The sequence below is a fragment of the Cnephaeus nilssonii genome (assembly GCF_951640355.1).
Source record: "Cnephaeus nilssonii genome assembly, chromosome: 17".
Classification (NCBI taxonomy): Eukaryota; Metazoa; Chordata; class Mammalia; order Chiroptera; family Vespertilionidae; genus Cnephaeus; species Cnephaeus nilssonii.
Window position 1 is genome coordinate 55,463,835 of NC_137088.1, and position 21,081 is coordinate 55,484,915.

The window sequence follows — 21,081 nt, forward strand, 5'->3', positions numbered from 1 at the left end:
TCAATCCACACCATTATGGTCAACTAATATTTGACAAAGGAAGTAAATCACACAATGGGCTAAAGATATTAATAGTGTTGGGAAAATTGGACAAATATGTGCAAAAACAATGAAACTAGACCACCTTCTTACACCACACACAAGAATACACTCAAAATGGATTGAAGACTTAAATGTTAGACTCGAGACCACAAAAATTCTGGAAGAAAACATAGGCAGTAAAACCTTGAACATCTCTCATACCAATATTTTTTTCTGATATATCTCCTCAGACAAGGGAAGCAAAAGAAAAAATAATCTAATGGGACTACATCTATACTAATAAAAGGGTAATATGCTAATTAGACCGGATGTCTTCCGGACAAAGCCATGGTGGCAGGGGCCGAGGCAGAGGCAGTTAGGGGTGATCAGGCCAGCAGGAGGGAGCAGTTAGGGGGCAATCAGGCCCGCAGGGGAGGGCAGTTAGGGGGCGATCAGGCCGGCAAGAGAGCAGTTAGGGGGCAATCAGGCCCGCAGGGGAGGGCAGTTAGGGGGCGATCAGGCTGGCAAGAGAGCAGTTAGGGGGCAATCAGGCCAGCAGGCAGAGGTGGTTAGGGGCAATCAAGCAGGCGAGCAGTTAGGAGCCAGTGGTCCCGGATTGCAAGAGGGATCCCTACGGGATCAAGCCTAAACCGGCAGGCAGACAACCCCCGAGGGCTCCTGGATTGGAGAGGGTACAGGCTGGGCTGAGGGATGCCCCCATACACGAATTTCATGCACTGGGCCTCTAGTCTATACTAATAAAAGGGTAATATGCTAATTAGACCGGATAGACCGGACGTCTTCCGGATGTCATTCTGGACTCCTTACTGACAAAGCTGGGGGAGTGGCTGGCCTGCAAACTGCCTGTGGCCCCTCGCCCAGGCTGGCCCCACCCCCAGCGGGGAACCCGACCTTGATCTGGGGCCCCTTTCAGGGAAGGCTAACCGGCCCCCACCCATGCACCAGGCCTCTATCCTATATAATAAAAGGGTAATATGCAAATTGACCCTAACGGCAGAATGACCAGAACGACCACTGGACCAGTCACTATGAGGTGCACTGACCACCTCTTGGACCCTTTCCCTGGCCAGCAGGCTCCGATCGTCTGATGGCCACTCATGGCGGGGGTAGGGCCAGCAAGCGGGCGGGAACAGCCGACCTCTCGGTCCCTTCCCCCAGCTGTCAGGCACAGATCACCCGATGGCGAATGGGGAGCCAGGGGTGGGTGGCGGCAGGGGGCAGGGCCGGCTGTGGGCAGGTGGGGAAGATGGCCCTGATTGCAGGCCAGGCCTAGGGACCATGCTGTGTAGGAATTTCATGCGCCAGGCCTCTAGTTCAACTATAAAGTTTTTGCACAGTAAAGGAAACCATCAACAAAATGGAAAGACAACCTGCTGTATAGGAGAACATATTTGCCAATGATACATGTGATAAAGGGTTAATATCCAAAATTTATAAAGTACTTATAAAACTCAACACCAAAAACCCCCAAACAATCCAATTAAAAAATAGGCAAAGGACTTGAATAGTCTCTAAAGAGGACATACAGATGGCCAATGGACACATGAAAAGATGCTCAACGTCACTATCATCAGAGAGAGATGCGAATTAAAACCATAATGAGGTACCACCTCACACCTGTCAGAATGGCTACCATCAATAAACCAACAAACAGGTGTTGGTGAGGATGTGGGGAAAGGGGACCCCTGTGCATGCCGACTGGTGCAGCCACTGTGGAAGCAGTATGGAGTTTCCTCAAAAAATTAAGAATGGAGCAGCCTTATGACTCAGCAATTCCACCTTTGGGCATATATCCAAAGAAAACTGGAACACTAATTGGAAAGAATATATGCACCCCTGCGATCACTGCGGCGTTATTCACAGGAGCCACGTTGTGGAAACAGCCCAGGTGCCCATAAAGAGAGGAAAAAGCTGCTTCACCGCAGTAACCGAGACACTGCTCTTTGTGTGTGCTGGCTTATTTACCAGAAATTAGCTTCATTTCCCCGTTTTAGATTTATTTCATTTTCCCATCACCTTTATCCCCTCTATGCCGTCTTCCACCTCTACCATCTCCATCCATCCCCGAAATCACCACATGAGTTCTTTCTCTTTTCTCTTTTTTACTCAACCCCTGCCCCTCCCAGCCCCCTACCCCCGAGCTGTCTCTCTGTGAGTCTGTCTCTGTTTGGCTCGTTAGTTCAGTTTGTTGATTAGATCCCACACACGAGTGAAATCACGTGGCACCTGTCTTTCTCCGACTGGCTCATGCCACTTGGCATAGTGCTCTCCAGGCCCCTCCATGCTGTCCCAAGGGAAACAGTTCCTTCCTTTTTATGGCCGAGTAGTTTTCCACAGACTGAGCCGCTGCTTCCAGAGCCTGGCTCTGAGCGGAGGCCCCGCACAGCCCCGGGGTGGACTGAGGCTAAAGGTGGGACACTATGTTAGAAGAGCCTTCGGCCTGACTCGGGGAGGCTGCAGGCACCGTCGGGGGTGCCTCTGTCCTCGCCGCGGGCAGCAGGTGCACGGGGGCAGCTGACGGCGCGAACCGTCCTCAGCAGGCGGCTGGCTTCCCCGCCCAGATGTCAGAGGAGCTGCCATTGTGGGGGGGGGGGGGGTGAGGAAGGAAGACCCGCGGAGAGACTGTGGCCTCTTCATCTGAGCGGAGCCACCGCCTTACCTGGTGCACACAGGACTTCGCGTTCAGGAAGAACAGCTCCACGGTGGTCCTGTCCTTCAGGAACGAAATGCTCTCGATGTAAAACCTGGAAAACAGCACCACGTTTGCTTCTTCAGATTTCTTCCCTCTCCCAGCATCGTTTCACCCCCTCCTTTCATCCCCCCGTCAGAGAGGATTCTGAGAAACCAAGGGACGCTCATGCTGCCCCCGCCTGTCAAAGAAGCTGCAGTCGGCGTGCGTGGGGGTGAGTGTGTGCGTGGGGGTGAGTGTGTGCGTGGGGGTGAGTGTGTGCGTGTGGGTGAGTGTGTGCGTGGGGGTGAGTGTGTGCGTGGGGGTGAGTGTGTGCGTGGGGTGAGTGTGTGCGTGGGGGTGAGTGTGTGCGTGGGGGTGAGTGTGTGCGTGTGGTGAGTGTGTGCGTGGGGGTGAGTGTGTGCGTGGGGTGAGTGTGTGCGTGGGGGTGAGTGTGTGCGCGTGGGGTGAGTGTGTGCACGTGGGGTGAGTGTGCGCGTGGGGGTGAGTGTGTGCGTGGGGGTGAGTGTGTGCACGTGGGGTGAGTGTGCGCATGGGGGTGAGTGTGCGCGTGGGGTGAGTGTGTGCGTGGGGTGAGTGCACGTGGGGTGAGTGTGCGCGTGGGGTGAGTGTGCGCGTGGGGGTGAGTGTGCGCGTGGGGTGAGTGTGCACGTGGGGTGAGTGTGCGCGTGGGGTGAGTGTGCGCGTGGGGTGTGTGTGCGCGTGGGGTGAGTGTGTGCGTGGGGGTGAGTGTATGCGTGGGGGTGAGTGTGTGTGCGTGGGGGTGAGTGTGTGCGTGGGGGTGGGTGTGTGCGTGGGGGTGGGTGTGTGCGTGGGGGTGAGTGTGTGCGTGGGGGTGGGTGTGTGCACACGTGCAGATCCCCTGGCTCAGCTGCCTGCTGTCGGAGAGGAGCTACAGGGACTCCACTGCGGCCTCAATGGCAAACCCCGCTGCACACGCGCTCGGTTCTTTGACACTCGTTTGGGGGCTCGGAATCCCTGGGGCAGCTTCAAATCGGGCCCGTGAGGGCTGAGGGCTGAGGGCTGAGGGCTGAGGGCTGAGGGCTGAGGGCTGAGGGCTGGGGGCTGAGGGCTGAGGGCTGAGGGCTGAGGGCAGAGGGCTGGGGGCTGGGGGCTGAGGGCTGGGGGCTGAGGACAGAGGGCTGGGGGCTGGGGGCTGAGGACAGAGGGCAGAGGGCTGGGGGCTGAGGGCTGAGGGCAGAGGGCTGAGGGCTGGGGGCTGAGGGCAGAGGGCAGAGGGCAGAGGGCAGAGGGCTGAGGGCAGAGGGCAGAGGGCTGAGGGCTGGGGGCTGAGGGCTGGGGGCTGGGGGCAGAGGGCTGGGGGCTGAGGGCTGAGTGCTGCGGGCAGAGGGCTGAGGGCTGGGGGCAGAGGGCAGAGGGCAGAGGGCTGAGGGCAGAGGGCTGGGGGCTGGGGGCTGGGGGCTGGGGGCTGGGGGCTGGGGGCAGAGGGCTGGGGGCTGGGGGCTGGGGGCAGAGGGCTGGGGGCTGGGGGCAGAGGGCTGAGGGCTGGGGGCTGAGGGCTGAGGGCTGAGGGCTGAGGGCTGAGGGCTGAGGGCTGGGGGCAGAGGGCAGAGGGCAGAGGGCTGAGGGCAGAGGGCTGGGGGCTGGGGGCTGGGGGCTGGGGGCTGGGGGCTGGGGGCAGAGGGCTGGGGGCTGGGGGCTGGGGGCAGAGGGCTGGGGGCTGGGGGCTGAGTGCTGCGGGCAGAGGGCTGCGGGCAGAGCGGGCCGAGTGAGCCAGTAGCTGAACCTGGAGGCCTGCGGCCTCAGACACCTGCCCCGCTGCCCACCCACAAGCAGCAGGAGTTCAGCAACACCCTCCTCCCCCATCTCCCGTCCCCCTTCCGGGGCCGGCCTTTCCCTTGGCTGGAAGCCAAACTCTCAGCAGACCTTAACCTTGGCCTTTCTACAGCAAATCGGCGCACTGGGCCCCGCCGCCCCGCCCGCTTCCTGGGCCTCTGCTGGGTGGGCCGTGTGGCCGCAGGTCCCGGGAGGCGGGCTGAGAGTCCCTGGGGAGGGGGGGCTCCTCCACAATTTCTGTTTTCCGAATGCAGACAGTGCTGCTGGCGGGAGGGCCCAAGGCCGAGGCGCAGTGTTGGCCCCGCTGAGCCTCGCAGGGACCTGCTCCGCCCCGCACCTCCCAGCTGGGCCGCCCGAGAGAGAACTTGCTCTCATGGAGGGGGGTCAAGATAAAGTCGCTGCAGGTTCACGCCCGGCCTCGGGCACCCCCGCCCCACTCCCCACCCTTCAACAATGCAAACATGTAGAAAGAAATCAGAAGGCCACGGGAGACTCTGCCACGGAGATGGTAAAGTCATTTGAAAAATTCCACCTCTAATGTTAGGTCATCAAGAGAAGTTCCAAAAGCCTGCTCCCCAGCGAGGCCCTGGTGGGAGGCCCTGGTGGGAGGCCGGGCACACCGACCTACTGACCTGCCCAACCGCCTCTCAGCGGGGTCAGAGGGCAGAGGGTCAGAGGGCGGAGGGGAGGGACCCCGCACCGCCTCTCAGCCGGGTCAGAGGGCAAGGGGAGGCCAGAGGCGGGTCAGAGCAGGAGGCCAGTGCCCCCCACTCAGCTCCCTGCAGCCCCGTGGAGGCTTCCTGCTTCCTCAGCCTGATGCCCTGCCATCCCTTCCGCTGAGAAACCCGCACCCGCAGCGGCGGCCACGTGCCCGCAGCCTCCCCCACCCCCCCCCCCCCGGTGGCAGGTGCCCCCACTTCACAGACGTGTAAACTGAGTTTTAGAGCCGCGCCTACTGGCAGGGCGAGGTCTCGCTTTGGGGCCCTGGGACTCCGTAGACCCTCCTCCTGGTGGTCCCCTCGGCCAGCCCCCAGCAGCGGGCTCCCCCCTTAGAGAGAGGCCAGACGCCCCAGCGCCCACCCCACAGTGGCTCTCACTGCGCAGACGGACCCAGAACCGGGGGGACATCAGGTGAGAGACCTGGAAGAGGCCCATGAAAGGCCGACAGGGGGACTCAGGCGAAGGCGCCCAGACCCAGCCGTCCCTGCCCTCTCAGGTCAGACCGGGCACCCGGCTCCCTCTGCTGAAAGCGGGTAATTCTTTTTGCCTTTCACTTTTAATCACTTCACTATATAGCTCTAGCAAAGAAGGCTGGTGTTAAGAGCATAACCTCAATGAATTTTCATACTAACAAAGTTCATAATACATTCTTAATATTTAAAATCCAGTCATTCAGATTTTTTCCTTGTTTCCAAAGCTTTTTTGGTGAATTTGTGATTTATGTTTTAAATAAATAAAGCCGGTTACAGCAAGAGTCACATGCACAAGGCTAGATCCCGCCGGATTCCTATCTTCTCGCGGCCTTGCCGGCTCAGTTTTCCTTCAGTTCTCTTAGCCACAGTGGGTTCCTGTTCCTGGCAACCAGACTCTGGCTGCATAGCGGCCTTCCTGGTGCCAGGGACAGCACCTGTAAAGGACTCTGCATGCATCATTTCCTTCAATGCCCAGGACAGCCAGAGGCTGCAGGTGGCACATTGCAAACCCATTTTACAGATGAGAAAACTGACATGTTGAGCATCTTCTCCAAGCCATGTAGGTGGAGCCATGATTCCAACCAAGGCCTCGCAGACTTCCAAGTCCATATTCCAAACAAGTATGACACGCGCGTTCCCAGCAGCAGGACAGTGAGTGGAACATGGACACAGTGAAGGGGGCCCAGGGAGGGATGCCATGACCAGCTTCTGGCTCGAGAGGGAGAGGCTGCCCATCTGAAATGCGGAGGAGTGCGCGTTGCAGGACAGCTGAGCCGAGCGTTAAAGAATGCATGAGCTCACAGGTAACCGGGAGGAGGGGCCCAGGGGAGGCCATGTTAGCCAGGCCGTCCTGCGCGTCTGTGAGGATTTAAGGAACCATGGCAGGGAGCTGGGCGGCTGAGCCCGAATCCACCGCGGCTTAGCCACTCTGAACACACATCTCTGTGCTGGAACCTGGGCCCACCGTGTCCCTGAGGCCCAGGCCCCGGCTGCCGTGGTTCTGGCGAACAGGCCCCCACCCCGTTTCCCAAGCTTTCTGGCGCTGCGCCTGCTGCTGTCCACCTTTCTGCGGCATCCGGTTACCTGCTCCCTGAATGCTCAACCCCCCTCTCCCTCAAGGGGACCATGGTCATGACCTCGCATTTCTGGCCGGTCCTCTGGGAGAACACTCCCCAGGGCACCCATCCACGCCCACCAGGGGCTGGGAACGAGCTCTGGGGCCTCTTCGCCGAGGGAACGGGCGTCCCACACAGGAGTGAAGCCTTGTTCCCGCCGTTTGGCAGGATTCTGTTTCCGCCCCACGGGCCGTGGGCTCCCACGGGGCTCTGTGCCGGGAAGCCCGGGTGAATTTCAGTCTCAGCACACCCAGGCTTCTGGCCGGGATGGGAACGTGTTCTGGAGACAAGTCGCATGCAGCGGAACAAGGGTCATTTCTTGAGAAGAGCCTGTGCTTGGGGAGGTTCTGTCTCTGCTTGTCATGCTCCTCCATTAGCACGCGCCCCCTTTTCTGATGGGACAGGTGCTCACCTAACCACTCCTCAGTGATAACAGAGCACCCACCTCTGTGGCGTGGCAGCGATGCGTGGAGGGGAGGCAGACCCGCTAGCCAGAGGACAACACCTGCGTGGCACGGCCGCACCCTGGTCATTGGCACGGCGGCCCACTCCGGTCTGACACGTGGGGGCCGACATTTCCGTCAGGGTCAGTCAGCACCATGGACGTGAGGAGACACTGATTTGAACCCCTGCCCCAGCCCTGATGGGCCTCAGGCCTGGGCCAGCAGCTTGGCCTCTCAGGGCCTCGCCTTCCTCACCAGCTCCCGCAGGAGGACAGCCGTCCGGTGTCCACAGCGATGCCGCCGTGTGGCCGAGGCGGGAGCTGGAGATGAGCTTGCTGCATTCTCTCTCCCGAGGGACTGGAACAGAGGGGTGGGCTTAGCTGGGAATTTCTTTAAAACGTTATAAAAACAAGAATGGAAATTTCCTAAGCTCTTTTTTTCAAGGAAGCAAAATGCTACGGAAGTACCCATATAACACAGACCAGGAAAAAAGTGCGAAACACCGCGTTTCTGACCAGTTACGCTGTTCCTTCCCCATGAGCGTATTTTCTTTGTGTGCCAGGCTTCGCCACGTCTGAGTGGCATCTCAGACAGGAGGTGAACTGGCATTCTGAACCATGTTGAGTTTGCGACCAGCATCCATGAGGGTGAAATGAAACGCCTCATTCCGGGTGTCGTTCAGTCCCTGCGGGTACTCGCAGCCCCCCACCCCCCCCCCCCACCCCCGCGGCCGCCCGCGCAGGTGGGTTTCGGTGAGACCCTGACCCACCGGGCGCAGGGAGGCCTCGGCCATGGCTGGTGAAGGCCTGCAGCGGCCTCCGTCCCTGATGCTGCCGAGAGCGGAGTAATGGAGCCTGTGCCGCTGTCTCCGGGCTGCTAAGCGGCGCTGGTGGGATCCCACCGGTTTTCTTTCATCCTTGGGAGGAGCACAGCCTCGGGATCCCTGCCAGAAACTTCCCCGCGTCCGCGTTTCCAGGCACAGCCAGGAGAAGGGCCTCCGGGGGCAGGCCTGCCCTGCTCCTGCTCACAGGGACCCTGCGGGCGCCGGGAAGGGCTGCAGGCCCCAGGGAGGCGCCCGGCTGTGACCTGCCCCGGAGGAGGGGGCCCCGGTGAAGGGTCAGGGTCACAGGTGATTCCAAGCGCTTGCTCCTTCCCTTCCAAAGGCAAACCAGCCTGCTCCTGGGTGCAGAGGGAGGCAGGGAGGGGCAGGAAGGAGAGGAAGCTGGAGGGGGAGGGAAGGGCGGGCCGGCGAGTGAAGGTGAACAATGAGTCCCCCACCCCCAGTGCAAGGTGAATGGGTCAGCCCCACGCCAGACAGTCCTGACACCCCAAGTGGGTCCCCTTACGGATGTTTCACCCACTGACCGTGTGGGGGAGGCGGTCTCGGTTATTATACCCTAAACAAAGTAGCGTTTACTGAGGTCCCCTTACATGCCAACCCTAAGCCCGACCCCCAGGCCCACCCCGACCCCCCGGCCCACCACCAGCGCCAGCCCCAGGAAACAGGCCACGGGGCCGAGAGCCCCACAGGGAGGAAGGGCCGGGCCGGGGCTGGCTTGGTCTCCCCGCTGGGTGGGGCACGTGGCCACACTGTGTGACTCTCTGTCCTGCTTGGGAGGGTGCTCCGGGCCTCCGGGGTGGAGGACGGGATGCTGCGAAAGTCTTGGCCCAGGTGGTTCTGCAGGGACGCCAGCCGGCCGGGAGGTCAGCTGTTGCTGTCCACAAACCCTGTGCTGAAGACCAGGCGCTCCCTCCTGCGCAGGGCTTTTTCCTGCTTCCGAACCCCAATTCTTTCCTTCGCTCTTCTGATGTCACCCTGAGGACAGGAGACAGGGGACGGCGATGCCGCCATCGATGCCTGATGGGGAGCTCACTGGACAATACAGTCCTGGGAGAATCTGGAGTCAGGATTGAGCTCGAGTTCTGAAGGCCTCGTTGTCTTTCTGGAACTCTCCTAAGAGTGAGGAGTTTGGGTCCTCGAAGACGGAGGCTGCTAACTAACGGGAAGTGCCCCTAAGGCGGGTCGATAGGCAGCTGACACGCTTGGGGCTCGGGCGACCCCCCTGCAGGGGGCGTGGTGGGCGGCAGCTCTGGCTGACCACAGGCCCCGGCCAGCCTCTGCGGAGCCTGCAGCGGGACTGGCTAATTTCTCTGGGTTTAGTCACATTCCTTCACGACGGGCAGCTTTTCCTGTCCTCTTCTTCCTGCAGATGACCTCTCCGGATCGCTTTCAAATCCTCCTGCTGTCCCGTCACACACTTTAACGTCTCTTCCTCTGTCACTCCTCACACCGGCATGAAAAATGGCTCAAGTAGTGTGTTCATGGTAGGAAAAACAGATAGACAAGCAAAGGGAACGGGAAGCCGTTCCCACCACCCTCCTAGCCCGAGACTGGCACTGCTAACATCGCCCCTCTCCGTCCGGCTCCGTGAGTGCAGTCCTGCGTGCAAGGTGCTGGTTCTGCTCCGCTTCCCTGGGGCACTGGGAGCGCCTTCCGTATTCTCCAGGGTCTTCATCTGTTGGATTGTATTCCATGTATTTGTTCTCTTAAAAAATTAGGCTGCCCTAGCCGGTTTGGCTCAGTGGATAGAGCATCTGTTCGCAGGCTGAAGGGTCCCGGGTTCCATTCCAGTCAAGAGCCCTGGCCGGGGCATGCGCAGGAGGCAACCAATCAGTGTGTCTCTCTCACAGCGGTGTCTCTTTCTCTGTCTCGCCACCCCCCCCCCCCCCCTGCCCCCTTCCACTCTAAAAACCAATGGGAAATACCCTTGGGTGAGGCTTGACAAAAGAAACTTTAGGCCAGATGATGGGGACCCACAGGCTTGGTCACGATGCCTCCTTGGGTTAAACTCTTCCTAGAAGGCCTGATGTTCCAGAACCAGGCGGGGGGCGCTGAAAAGGCTCCCAACCATCCTTCAAAGACGCTGTGCGCAGCTCCTTTGACAGAAAGATAGCTCCCCGCCCCCCTCCCCCCAGAGCTCCCACTAACTGGGACGTCTCAGGCCACAGTGGTCTCTGATTAGGGCACCTCTGTAGCCCGAGGGCGGGCCAAGGTGGCTCGGAAAGAGAAGGGAAGAGGGCGGAGAGAGGAAAGACCAGAAAGAGGAACAAACAGCAGGACGTACTCAGAAGAATGGGGTGGAGGATGCCCAGCTTTTGGCTTTGTGTGCGGCTGGGTGGTACCAACCCAAGCTACCTCCGCTTGCCCTCCCCGGGTGGGTGGCAGGAGCGGGGTGGGGGGTGGGGAGCTTTCCCCATGAGGTCACGCCAAGTCCCTAGTCTCCTATTTAAATGCTTGCTCACTCAGTGCCAAGCTTTTCAAACGCTCACATCTGGGCTGCATTACCAGAGAGGCCCATGTGTTTGGGAAGCTGATTTACAGCAGCAGATAGCAGGCCTGCTGGAGAAGTCCCCCCCGCGCCCGGGATGGGGACTCAGGCAGTAGAGACTTGGTACATGAATGGTGGGCGTTATGACGGTCTCCTGCGGGTATTGAGCACACGCCGCTGAGACCGTGTAACTGAAGAGGAGACGGTGGTTTAGTAAAGGGGGAACGAGTGCCCATCTTAACTGTTTCTTTCCCCCACGCAGAAGCAGCGCGTGTTTCTGAGCCGCTCCCTGCACCCTGGGCTGGCAGCCCGGTCAGACCTCCCACGTCTGCAGGACCCCAGTGCTTAGCTCAGGAATCCCTGAGACAGCAGTTAGCCAGGGCCTGGTCCCGGGTTAATGCTGCATTTCAGTAGAGAGGAAAGTTCTGGAGAGCAAGTCTGTAGGGTAGTTTCCCTTTTCACAGATGCTACAATGAAAGAAAGTGCTATTTTATCACATTTGCATAATACTTTGCAAAAGCATTTGGTATCTCCGGATCTCTCTTTACTTCTCACAACCGACCTGCCCCAGACCATGTTCACCACCTGCAGGCACTGCCCCAGAATCTGGGCCAAGGACGTGGTGGGTCTGGGCCTTGGGGTGGAGGGTGTGACTGAGTCTTGGAATCGCTTCCAGGAGGATTCCGGTGTGCCCCGCCCTTGCAGGAGCTCTGAAATGCAAGGCACTTTCCATCTAATCTCTTACTAACGTGAGCAATGGTTCACGCTGAAAATGCCAGAGCTTGCGGAACCCCTCCTCCCCGTTGGCATTGATGTGTCCAGTCTCCTTGCGCATCAGCCACTCGGTGGCCAGGTCAGTGCGCGCACGGGGCTGGCTGACGGGAGAGGCCGTGACCTTACTCTCACCAGGGCCTCCCGTTTCCAGAGGCTGCACCAGAGCCAAACCCTGCTGTGGGTCCGTCCTTCGGCGAATGTTTGGTAAACACAGGCACCGAGAGGGACGGTGCTGTTCCCACGGGGGTGTGCGTATCCCCAGCAATTACTCTCCAAAGAGGAGGCCGAGGCCTCGAAGGCAGCAACTTCACTGGGTGACAGCCACCTAGTTGGTAAGACCTCCTAGAACTTTGTTCCCCTTGACCTGGGTCAGCTCTATTAACTGGCGTGTGTTTTGCTTGATCATTTCTTTAATTAAATTGAAGTAGCAATAAGTACTTAATTGGAATAATAAGTAAGACTATTATGACCTCACTGTTCTGTTGGGAGGAAGCATTGGGTGAGTCATTAAAGACTTGATAAGGATGGTAAGCAGGGAGTAGTTGGGGAAAGTCTTGCCCAGCGACTGTGGGCGCCTGGAGATAACACGAAGGAAGCGCTGAGCTCCGGCAGCTCAGGAACCCGCTCCCCAAAGATAGGGCGGCTGTATGAATGAGGCACGAAGGGGAGACGGGTTCCCCCCCTGGTATTTTGAGACCAAAACCAGACCAAGAATTAGCTGTCAAAGAGCTAGAACACAAGCCCGTACCAGAGGTGTGGCACTTGCTGCGTTCTCTGAAGATGAGGGCAGATGACCTCCGTGAGCTGGAGTGGGGGGAAGGGGGGCCTGCAGCTGAGCCGGGGGGCCTGCAGCTGAGCCGGGGGGCCTGCAGCTGAGCTGGGGGGCCTGCAGCTGAGTCGGGGGGGGGCCTGCAGCTGAGTCGGGGGGCCTGCAGCTGAGGCGGGGGGCCTGCAGCTGAGTTGGGGGGCCTGTAGCCGCAGCGCTCACTCGGCTGGGAGCTCAGTTATGGAAGATCAACAGGTTTATACCCAATGAAAGATCCCCAAGTAAAAATGAAGTCACCAACAGCTGTCACCCTTACTTTTCTCTAAGAAGGGGAGAGAACTGGGGGTCGGGGTAAAGGTATAAGCCTGCAAAGGGGCAGGGGAGTAATTTTTACTTTTCCCTTGGTGCTTTCATGTAGTTTGAAATGTTTACCAGGATAATATAATTCTTTGTAAAAACCTGATATACGTTGAGCCATTTTCCCTACATAATGCAGATTAAAATGTCTCTGGCCCCTGCTTAATTGCTAATCTGCATCCCCCGTTGCTTGCTGGCTTGTTTGTCTTTTTCTCCATTTCCATGGACAGAAGCACTCACGTCACTCTCCTTCCAAGAAAAGCCCATGTTTTCCTTTAGAATTGCTGTGCACTGCTCCATGCCAGCGACGCTCCTGGCCAGACCTCCAGCGTGCTGCCCCTTCCGGCGGGGAGGGGTAAAAAGGAAAAAATTCTAAAACAGACTTCAGAGTGGAAAGTAAGAAACAGATTGGGAATTGTCAACACTTTGTTTACTGACTAAAGAGTAGGTACCATCTACAATCACCATCAATTCATATATGAAAAGATCCTTAAAAAAAGGGAGGACATATTATTACCACACTTTTGGATTTCATGGAATACATTGAAGTTGAAGAAAAAAGTGTGGAAATCAATGAAATTTTGCCAGGTAATCCTACCTAATAAAATAGTAATATGCAAATTGACCACACCTTCGCTACGCCCGAGCCACTCCCACCAGCCAAAGCCACGCCCACCAACCAATCAGGGTGAGTATGCAAATTACCCAACAAAGATGGCGGTTAATTTGCATACGCCGAGGGAGGGAGGAATGAAGACTGAAGACAACTTAGAAGGAAGAGGAAGGAAAAGCGGAAAGCAAGGTGGCTGCCAGAGGGAAAGCCCGGGCGGGGCGGAGCGGGGCAGAGTGCGGCGGGTGGCAGCGGCGCACGGGTGCAGGCGCAGCGGCCACAATGGCAGCGGCGGTGGCAGCGGCAGCACACTCCGCCGCAGCGGCCGCTTGCAGGATTCTTCCTGCAAATGGGCTACTAGTCCTATATAATAAAAGGCAATATGCAAATAGACCGAATGGTGGAATGATCAGTTGCTATGACGCACACTGACCACCAGGGAGCAGACGCTCAACGCAGAAGCTGCCCCCTGATGGTCAGTGCGCTCCCACAGGGGGAGCGCCACTCAGCCAGAAGCCCTGAGCCGGGCTCACTGCTGGCGAGCGCAGCTTTGGTGGCAGGAGCCTCTCCCGCCTCCACGGCAGCGCTAAGGATGTCCAACTGCCGGCTTAGGCCCGCTCCCCGGAGAGCAGGCCTAAGCCGGCAGTTGGACATCCCCCGACTGTGAGAGGGTGCAGGCCGGGCTGAGGGACCCCTCCCCCGCCCCCGTGCACGATTTTTGTGCACCGGGCCTCTAGTCATAGTATAAACCCCCACAGGAAGAGTAAGGAGCTTCCACTACCATGTCATAAAACAAAACGTATTTCAAGATCCAAAAAAGAACATGAGCTCAGACTAAAAGAACATCTTTCAGGTTGGTATAGACTTATGAAAACATATTTAGATTTATGGTAAATCTACTGTCTTAGCTTGTTTTATCATGTTTGGTTTCAGACCAGAAAAATAAAATTTATCATCAAATTCAGGAAAGTGGGGAGAGGGGCTTTCAGCAAAATTAATAATGTTTTATTTCTTAAGCTAGGTGCAGAGCAAGGGTGCGACTGTTCATAGCATTTGATTTATTTTAGAGTGTGAATAATTAAAAATATATTTATTGATTTTTTTTTTTATAGAGAGTGGAGGTTGGGGTGGGGGGAGAGAGAGAGACAGGTGGGGAGGGAGAGAGAGAGAGGGACATCGACTTGTTCCATTTATTTATGCCTTCTTTGGTTGATTCTTGTATGTGCCCTGACCGGGGATCAAACCAAACACCTTGGTGTATTGGGGTGACACTCTAACCAACTGAACTACCCAGCCAGGGTGATGTGAATAACTAATGTGAAAAAATACTGCCTCCTGGGCTGGTTTTAGGAAGTCATTGACTTAGTGAATGCACCCACTTCAGGAAGAAATAACGGAGCCCCACCCGTGACTGCGCGACGTGCCCACACCGAGCGGACAGGCCAGGGCGCGGCGTCCCCAGCAGTCGCCGGCCTGCAAGCTCAGTTGAAGTTTCCCCGCTGTTAAGACCATTCTCTCAGTGAGCACTGGTTTGCATTTTGTCTTCTGTTCAAATTAAAGGCGTGACATTATATACATTCAATTATTTCCACAGTCTCTAGAAAACACTTACACAGAAATGTAATAATAAATGTTTGTCATATTTCAAATATAAAAAGTCCTAAAGTACGTTAAATCAGAAACAGGTTTAGGGATTAAAATGCACCACCTATGTTTTTCTAGCTTTAAATTGATCCAAGGGGCTTCAAGTAGTAAAGGGAGGTGATTCTATCCTTCATTTTCAAAGAAAACTGTCCTACCCAGCACTTAGGGTAACGTGGCCCCAGACGAGTAATGTTTCATACAGTCCTGTTTCGGTAGATGCTTTTTAATTCTCGGTCTCTGGTTACCAGCATTTGTTCTGTTTTTGACGGGAGGTGGAGTGCCAGGTGAGTCTGTGGATACATACCTCACTGCAAAGTGCAAAATGGCTGGGCCTGGTTTCTTGGGCAAATCATGGTCAAGAACCCGGTGATCTAACTGCAGCCAGTTCTGCTGACCTCTGTAGAGCAAGGCAAAGACAAAGGGGTAAACAGGAAACCAGAGCAAGGCTCGGGAACCCACTGCGCTGGCAAAGCCGTGGAGAAGCCGCCGCTCCCAGACGCTGACGGCAGGTATCTCCCCTGGTGCACCCAGCAGTGAGGGCGTTTCAGCAATTCCCCCCAAAGGAGAGAAGCACCTCCCTGAGTCAGCATCTCCACTCCCAGGAGCTTGTGCAGGTGAGCTTGCACGTGTGGAACACGTCTGTACATACAGTCACTGCCTATAGCGTCGTTTGTAACAGTGACAAGTGGAACACGGTCTGCATATACAGTCACTCCTGGAGTGTTGTTTGTAACAGTGACCAGTGGAACACGGTCTGCACATACAGTCACTCCCTGAGCGTTGTTTGTAACAGTGACCAGTGGAACACGGTCTGCATGTACAGTCACTCCTGTAGTGTTGTTTGTAACAGTGACCAGTGGAACACGGTCTGCACATACAGTCACTCCCTGTAGTGTTGTTTGTAACAGTGACCAGTGGAACACGGTCTGCATGTACAGTCACTCCCTGTAGTGTTGTTTGTAACAGTGACCAGTGGAACATGGTCTGCACATACAGTCACTCCCTGAGCGTTGTTTGTAACAGTGACCAGTGGAACACGGTCTGCATGTACAGTCACTCCTGGAGTGTTGTTTGTAACAGTGACCAGTGGAACACGGTCTGCACATACAGTCACTCCCTGAGCGTTGTTTGTAACAGTGACCAGTGGAACACGGTCTGCATGTACAGTCACTCCTGTAGTGTTGTTTGTAACAGTGACCAGTGGAACACGGTCTGCACATACAGTCACTCCCTGTAGTGTTGTTTGTAACAGTGACCAGTGGAACACGGTCTGCATGTACAGTCACTCCCTGTAGTGTTGTTTGTAACAGTGACCAGTGGAACATGGTCTGCACATACAGTCACTCCCTGAGCATTGTTTGTAACAGTGACAAGTGGAACACGGTCTGCACATACAGTCACTCCCTGAGCGTTGTTTGTAACAGTGACCAGTGGAACACGGTCTGCACATACAGTCACTCCCTGTAGTGTTGTTTGTAACAGTGACCAGTGGAACACGGTCTGCACATACGGTAACTCACTATAGCGTTGTTTGTAACAGTGACCAGTGGAACACTGTCTGCACATACAGTCACTCCCTGAGCGTTGTTTGTAACAGTGACCAGTGGAACACGGTCTGCACATACAGTCACTCCCTGTAGTGTTGTTTGTAACAGTGACAAGTGGAACACAGTCTGCACATACAGTCACTCCCTGTAGTGTTGTTTGTAACAGTGACAAGTGGAATATGGTCTGCACATACAGTCACTCCCTGTAGTGTTGTTTGTAACAGTGACAAATGGAACACGGTCTGCACATACAGTCACTCCCTGTAGTGTTGTTTGTAACAGTGACAAGTGGAACATGGTCTGCATATACAGTCACTCCCTGTAGTGTTGTTTGTAACAGTGACAAGTGGAACATGGTCTGCACATACAGTCACTCCCTGTAGTGTCGTTTGTAACAGTGACAAAGCTCGAAACAACCGGAATGCTTAACAGGATATTATTTCACATGAACTTAATCTGAATGATAAAATACAATGCAGCCATACAAAAGATTGATACCATCTTTACAAACTCATTTTGAACAATATCCAAGATATGATGTTAAATGAAAAGGCAGGGAGCACAGTAAATCACCATTTTTAAAATTAAAACCCAGATATCCATATAGGCATGCCTGTGTATATCCTCTGAGAAGATAAGCAAGAAATAACACCAGGTGACATTAAATATATTAATCTTTAAATTCTTATTAATTATAGAATCTGAAATATTTTAGATAGTCATGAAGGGGAAAACTTGATCATTTAATGAAATCAGACAGACAACTAAACTATAGCTTTACTTTAAAAAATTTTTAAAAATTGATTTTTAGAGAGAGAGGAAGGGAGCAGGAGAGAGAGGAAACATTGATGTGAGAGTGCAACATTGATTGGCTGCCTCTTGCACGTGCCCCAACCAGGGATTGAGCCTACAACCTGGGCATGTGCCCAGATGGGGGACCGAAACAGCACCTTTTGGGGCATGGAGATGGTGCCCAAACCACTGAGCAACACCAGCCGGGGCTACTGTCACTTTTTACATCTACAGGGTGACTATGCTCTGGGTGCTGCTTCTGTATGAAAGTCTAAATGAGCCTTCTAATATTTAAGCAGATACAGGGTGGGCAAAAGGTTTACAGTGTTCACATGGAAATAATACAATAAATACTAAATAATAAACAAGAACAAACCCTGTGTTTCGAGTACTCACAGTTGTAAACCTACTTTTCTCCCGCCCTTGAGAATATTTGTTTATTTACTCAAGGGCCTCGCCAAGTTTATGGGTATAATTAGCTCTTCCCGACCTTTGCCCTCCGAGCAAGGCCGGCCTGCCACCCTGGCTCAGGACCGCTTCTGCGGCTTTCTCAGGGCTGTCTGACCCGTCGCTCCGCTTTGGGCTGTAAGTTCCAAGAGGGCTCAGGCTCCGTTTTGCTTGCTGACACCAAACTTCAGAACGTGCTGATAGTGATGGGTGTCAAATGATAACACAATCAAATCTATAATGGGCCAGAAGACATTGTCCAACTTATTCTGGTATTGAGTAAACAATTTTTAAAAATCCGAAACTCTAAGCTGTATTTATTATACATAGAGAGGAAAAGTGGACATAAATAATACTAATATTAATAACAATAGCTGCTCTTTATTGGGCAGCTGCTCTGCGCCAGCCAGGCAGGAACTTTGTGTGACTGGATGTTCTAATTAACAGTAACTCGGCAAGGAAAGTGGCAGAGCTGGGATTTCAACCCAGGACTTTCCACACAGGGAAAATGAGTCAGCTTTTGTAATAACTTTTGGCTTGATCTCTGTCATTTACTAGTTTTAACAGTGAGAAAAATATTTTTGTTTCTATAATTATAAAATAAGGCTTCTGATAACTGTTCCTAGTTTTCCTTGGAGGAATATTATGAAGATAAACTGATATAAGTGATCCAGGGAAGGTTTTTAGAAGTACTAGTGTTGTATGTAAAGATAATACAAAGATAGAGAACCGGCAGTTAAGGGTTTCTTACACTGTATTTTATCACGTTTGGGATGGCACTAAATTAAAGATATATCCCAATTTCAGAGGTGTTCAAATGTGTTGTAAAATACATAAAACACTGTATAGTATCAGATCTCAAAAGTTTTCTTGTGAAAAGGAGACTCCTTTTGAATTGTCTTTTGTGCTTTTACATAGGAAAGATGTGGCATCATTAAAAAGCATAATGTAGTCCTGGCTGGTGTTTCTACGTGGTTAGAGCATCAGCCCTCATGCCAGAGGGTCGCAGGTTTGATCCCCGATCAAGAGCATGTAGCTGGGTTTCAGGTTTGATATCTGGTCCAATGGGGCGTGTGCGGGAGGCAACCAGTCGATGTGTTTCTCTCACATCAATGTTTCTCTCTCTCTCCCTTCCTTCCACTCTCTCTAAAAATATCAATGGGAAAAAATCCTCCAGTGAGGATTAACAAACAAAAAAGGCATAATGTATATTTATATGAACTTGCATGAAATGATGTCCAAGAATGAATAAATCAATTATATTAACCACAGAAGCACTCTCAAAACACTATTATATATGGATGAAACTTCTTGGATATAATTCTGGAAAGATATAAAACACATTGCTACAATCAAAAGAGAATGGCTTCAACTATGATATTAAATGTTTTAATAAGAAGATATTCATGTAAATTTAATATAAGGTAATTTTCTAAAGGATAAATTAGAAATTAGATTTAAAAAATCCATCCATAATCTCACCAACAGGATAAACTCAGAATAGGAAGTGAACTTTAGCCCTAGCTGGTTTTGATCAGTGAATAGAGTGTTGGCCTGTGGACTGAAGGGTCCTGGGTTCGATTCCAGTCAAGGGTGCATGCCTGGGTTGCAGGCTTGATCCCCAGTAGGGGGCGAGCAGGAGGCAGCCGATTGATGATTCTCTCTCATCACGGATGTTTCTCTCTCTCCCTCTCCCTTCCTCTCTGAAATCAATAAAAATACATTTAAAAAAGTGAACTTTACACATCACCCTTTCACTGAGATATGCAAAGCTAACATGCTATTTTATAGTCTTCGAGGCTAACATGAGCTCCAAAAGCTTATAACCCGCTTTTCTCAAGTTCTATCAGCGAAGAGCAGACGTAGCAGATGGAGCCACTTCCTCAGAAAGACTTCTGGCTCTGCACGCCCCTGTCACCCGCAGGCCCCCCGGGCCGGCTTCCCTTTGGGCTAGAACTGCACGGCCAAAGGCCTGTCAGGTGGGATGATGATCAGAAGTCAAAGCTGCGCGGTAAAACCCGTGTGCTCTGTCTGCATAAAGAAAGTATCCGAAAATCCTTTCCCAGCAAGGGAAGGCGATGCAGGCACCGGGCCAGGAAGTCAGAGCCTGTGAACGGAGGGAGCTGTCAGGAAGGCCGCGGCTGCCCCCTGGCGGTCACAGGCGCGCCCTGCACATGCCCCGCCGGGCCGGACCGGGGTCTCAGGAGCCCCACGCCGCCCTCAGGCTCGGGGTGGCTGGCCCCCTCACTGCTGTTACCCCGGGACTGCGCAGCTCCAGGCCCCACTTCTCCTCTCGCCCGGGGAGGAGGCCGGCGCACCAGCTGGTTTGCTGACAGCGCCCCTCTGCCCGGCCTCCCGGGGAGCCTGGCCGCCCGGCCGCTGCGCCCCGCTTCCCGGCGGCAGAGGCAGGGCACCCGCCTGGGAGGGTCCGCCTGCGGCTGACGTGGGCGGGAAGGGGCGGAAAACACTTTCCTAAAATACCCACCAGACACAAAGGACTCGGCCTGTGACCAAGACATCCCAGGGAGACACCCTCAGACAGCAGCAGTTCTCCAGACCCGTCCCAGAAGGCGGACGGCCAGCGCCCTCCCCGCAGACAGCCCGCTCACCCTTCTTCCCAAATAGACAGCCAGGCGGCGCCTTCCCCACCGGTCACTTTCCAAGCAGACTGGGGAGCCAGGCTCTGGGAGGGGGCACCTGCCACTGCAACCCCGTTAGGCAGAAACAAACCCCAGGCAGGAGCAGGCAGGGCCCGTCTCTAGGGGAAGTCATCATCCATCCCTTTGCTTTGGGAAGGAGCACCTGACTTACGGCTGTCTGCTCAGCCCCCTGGGCTCCGAGCTTCCCCAGGAGGTCCTGCAGGGCCTGCTCTTCCGGCCACCGGGGCGTGCAGCCTGGGGAGCGTGTGACCCCCACAGTCCCAAATCACGTCACTCCCCTACGCAACACCCTTCCGTGGCCGAGGGGTCCCTCTCCCACTACCTGCCTCATGATGCGGGGCTCCCCCTGTCCTTGTCTCCCCCTGGGGAAATGCACCATGTTCAGCACTGCCCGCGGAGTGACTCTGCCCCGGGCTGTCCTCTCCTCTCCCCTCTGAAGTCCACCTGCCCTGCCAGGGCTGACTTCCGTGTCCGGCCACGGGATCCCCACCCAGTCTCCTCCAGCCTCCTCTGAACACCTGCCTGCTCCCACGCGGCTCCCTTTCGTGGGCCTGCACGTTCCCCGCTGACTCAACAGGGGACAGAAGACTAGTGGCCTGGTGTATGTGCCTCACAGTCCTTATTGTACACGCACTATTAATACGCTCATTGTGCAGACGAGGAAACCGGAGTGTCAGAGATGTGACGTCACCGGGCCAAGATTGCCGGGAGCCGATTCCAGCATGTCATAATTACAAGAGTTTCATCAAAAGGTTGATGAAACTTGGGGGCTCAACAAGGGCTGAGTCACATATGTAATCACCTGTTGGAGTGGCTAAAGGTCACTTCCCCCAAGCCTGAATAGGATGATTGCTTGCTGCCAGACAGCTCAGGGCA

General features: G+C 54.8%; 1 protein-coding gene across 5 annotated transcripts in view; it reads right to left on the bottom strand.

Annotated features, from left to right (window-relative positions):
- The window catches only part of FRMD4B (FERM domain containing 4B), a 336,244-nt gene that overhangs the window by 98,325 nt on the left and 216,838 nt on the right, over window positions 1-21,081 (bottom strand). For all 5 annotated transcript variants that reach the window (XM_079795693.1, XM_079795691.1, XM_079795692.1 and 2 more), the window contains 2 exons: window positions 15,064-15,156; window positions 2,702-2,786 (listed from right to left, as the gene is read on the bottom strand). In XM_079795693.1, the coding sequence (XP_079651819.1) occupies window positions 2,702-2,786; window positions 15,064-15,156 (178 nt within the window). The remainder of the gene's footprint in view (window positions 1-2,701; window positions 2,787-15,063; window positions 15,157-21,081) is intronic.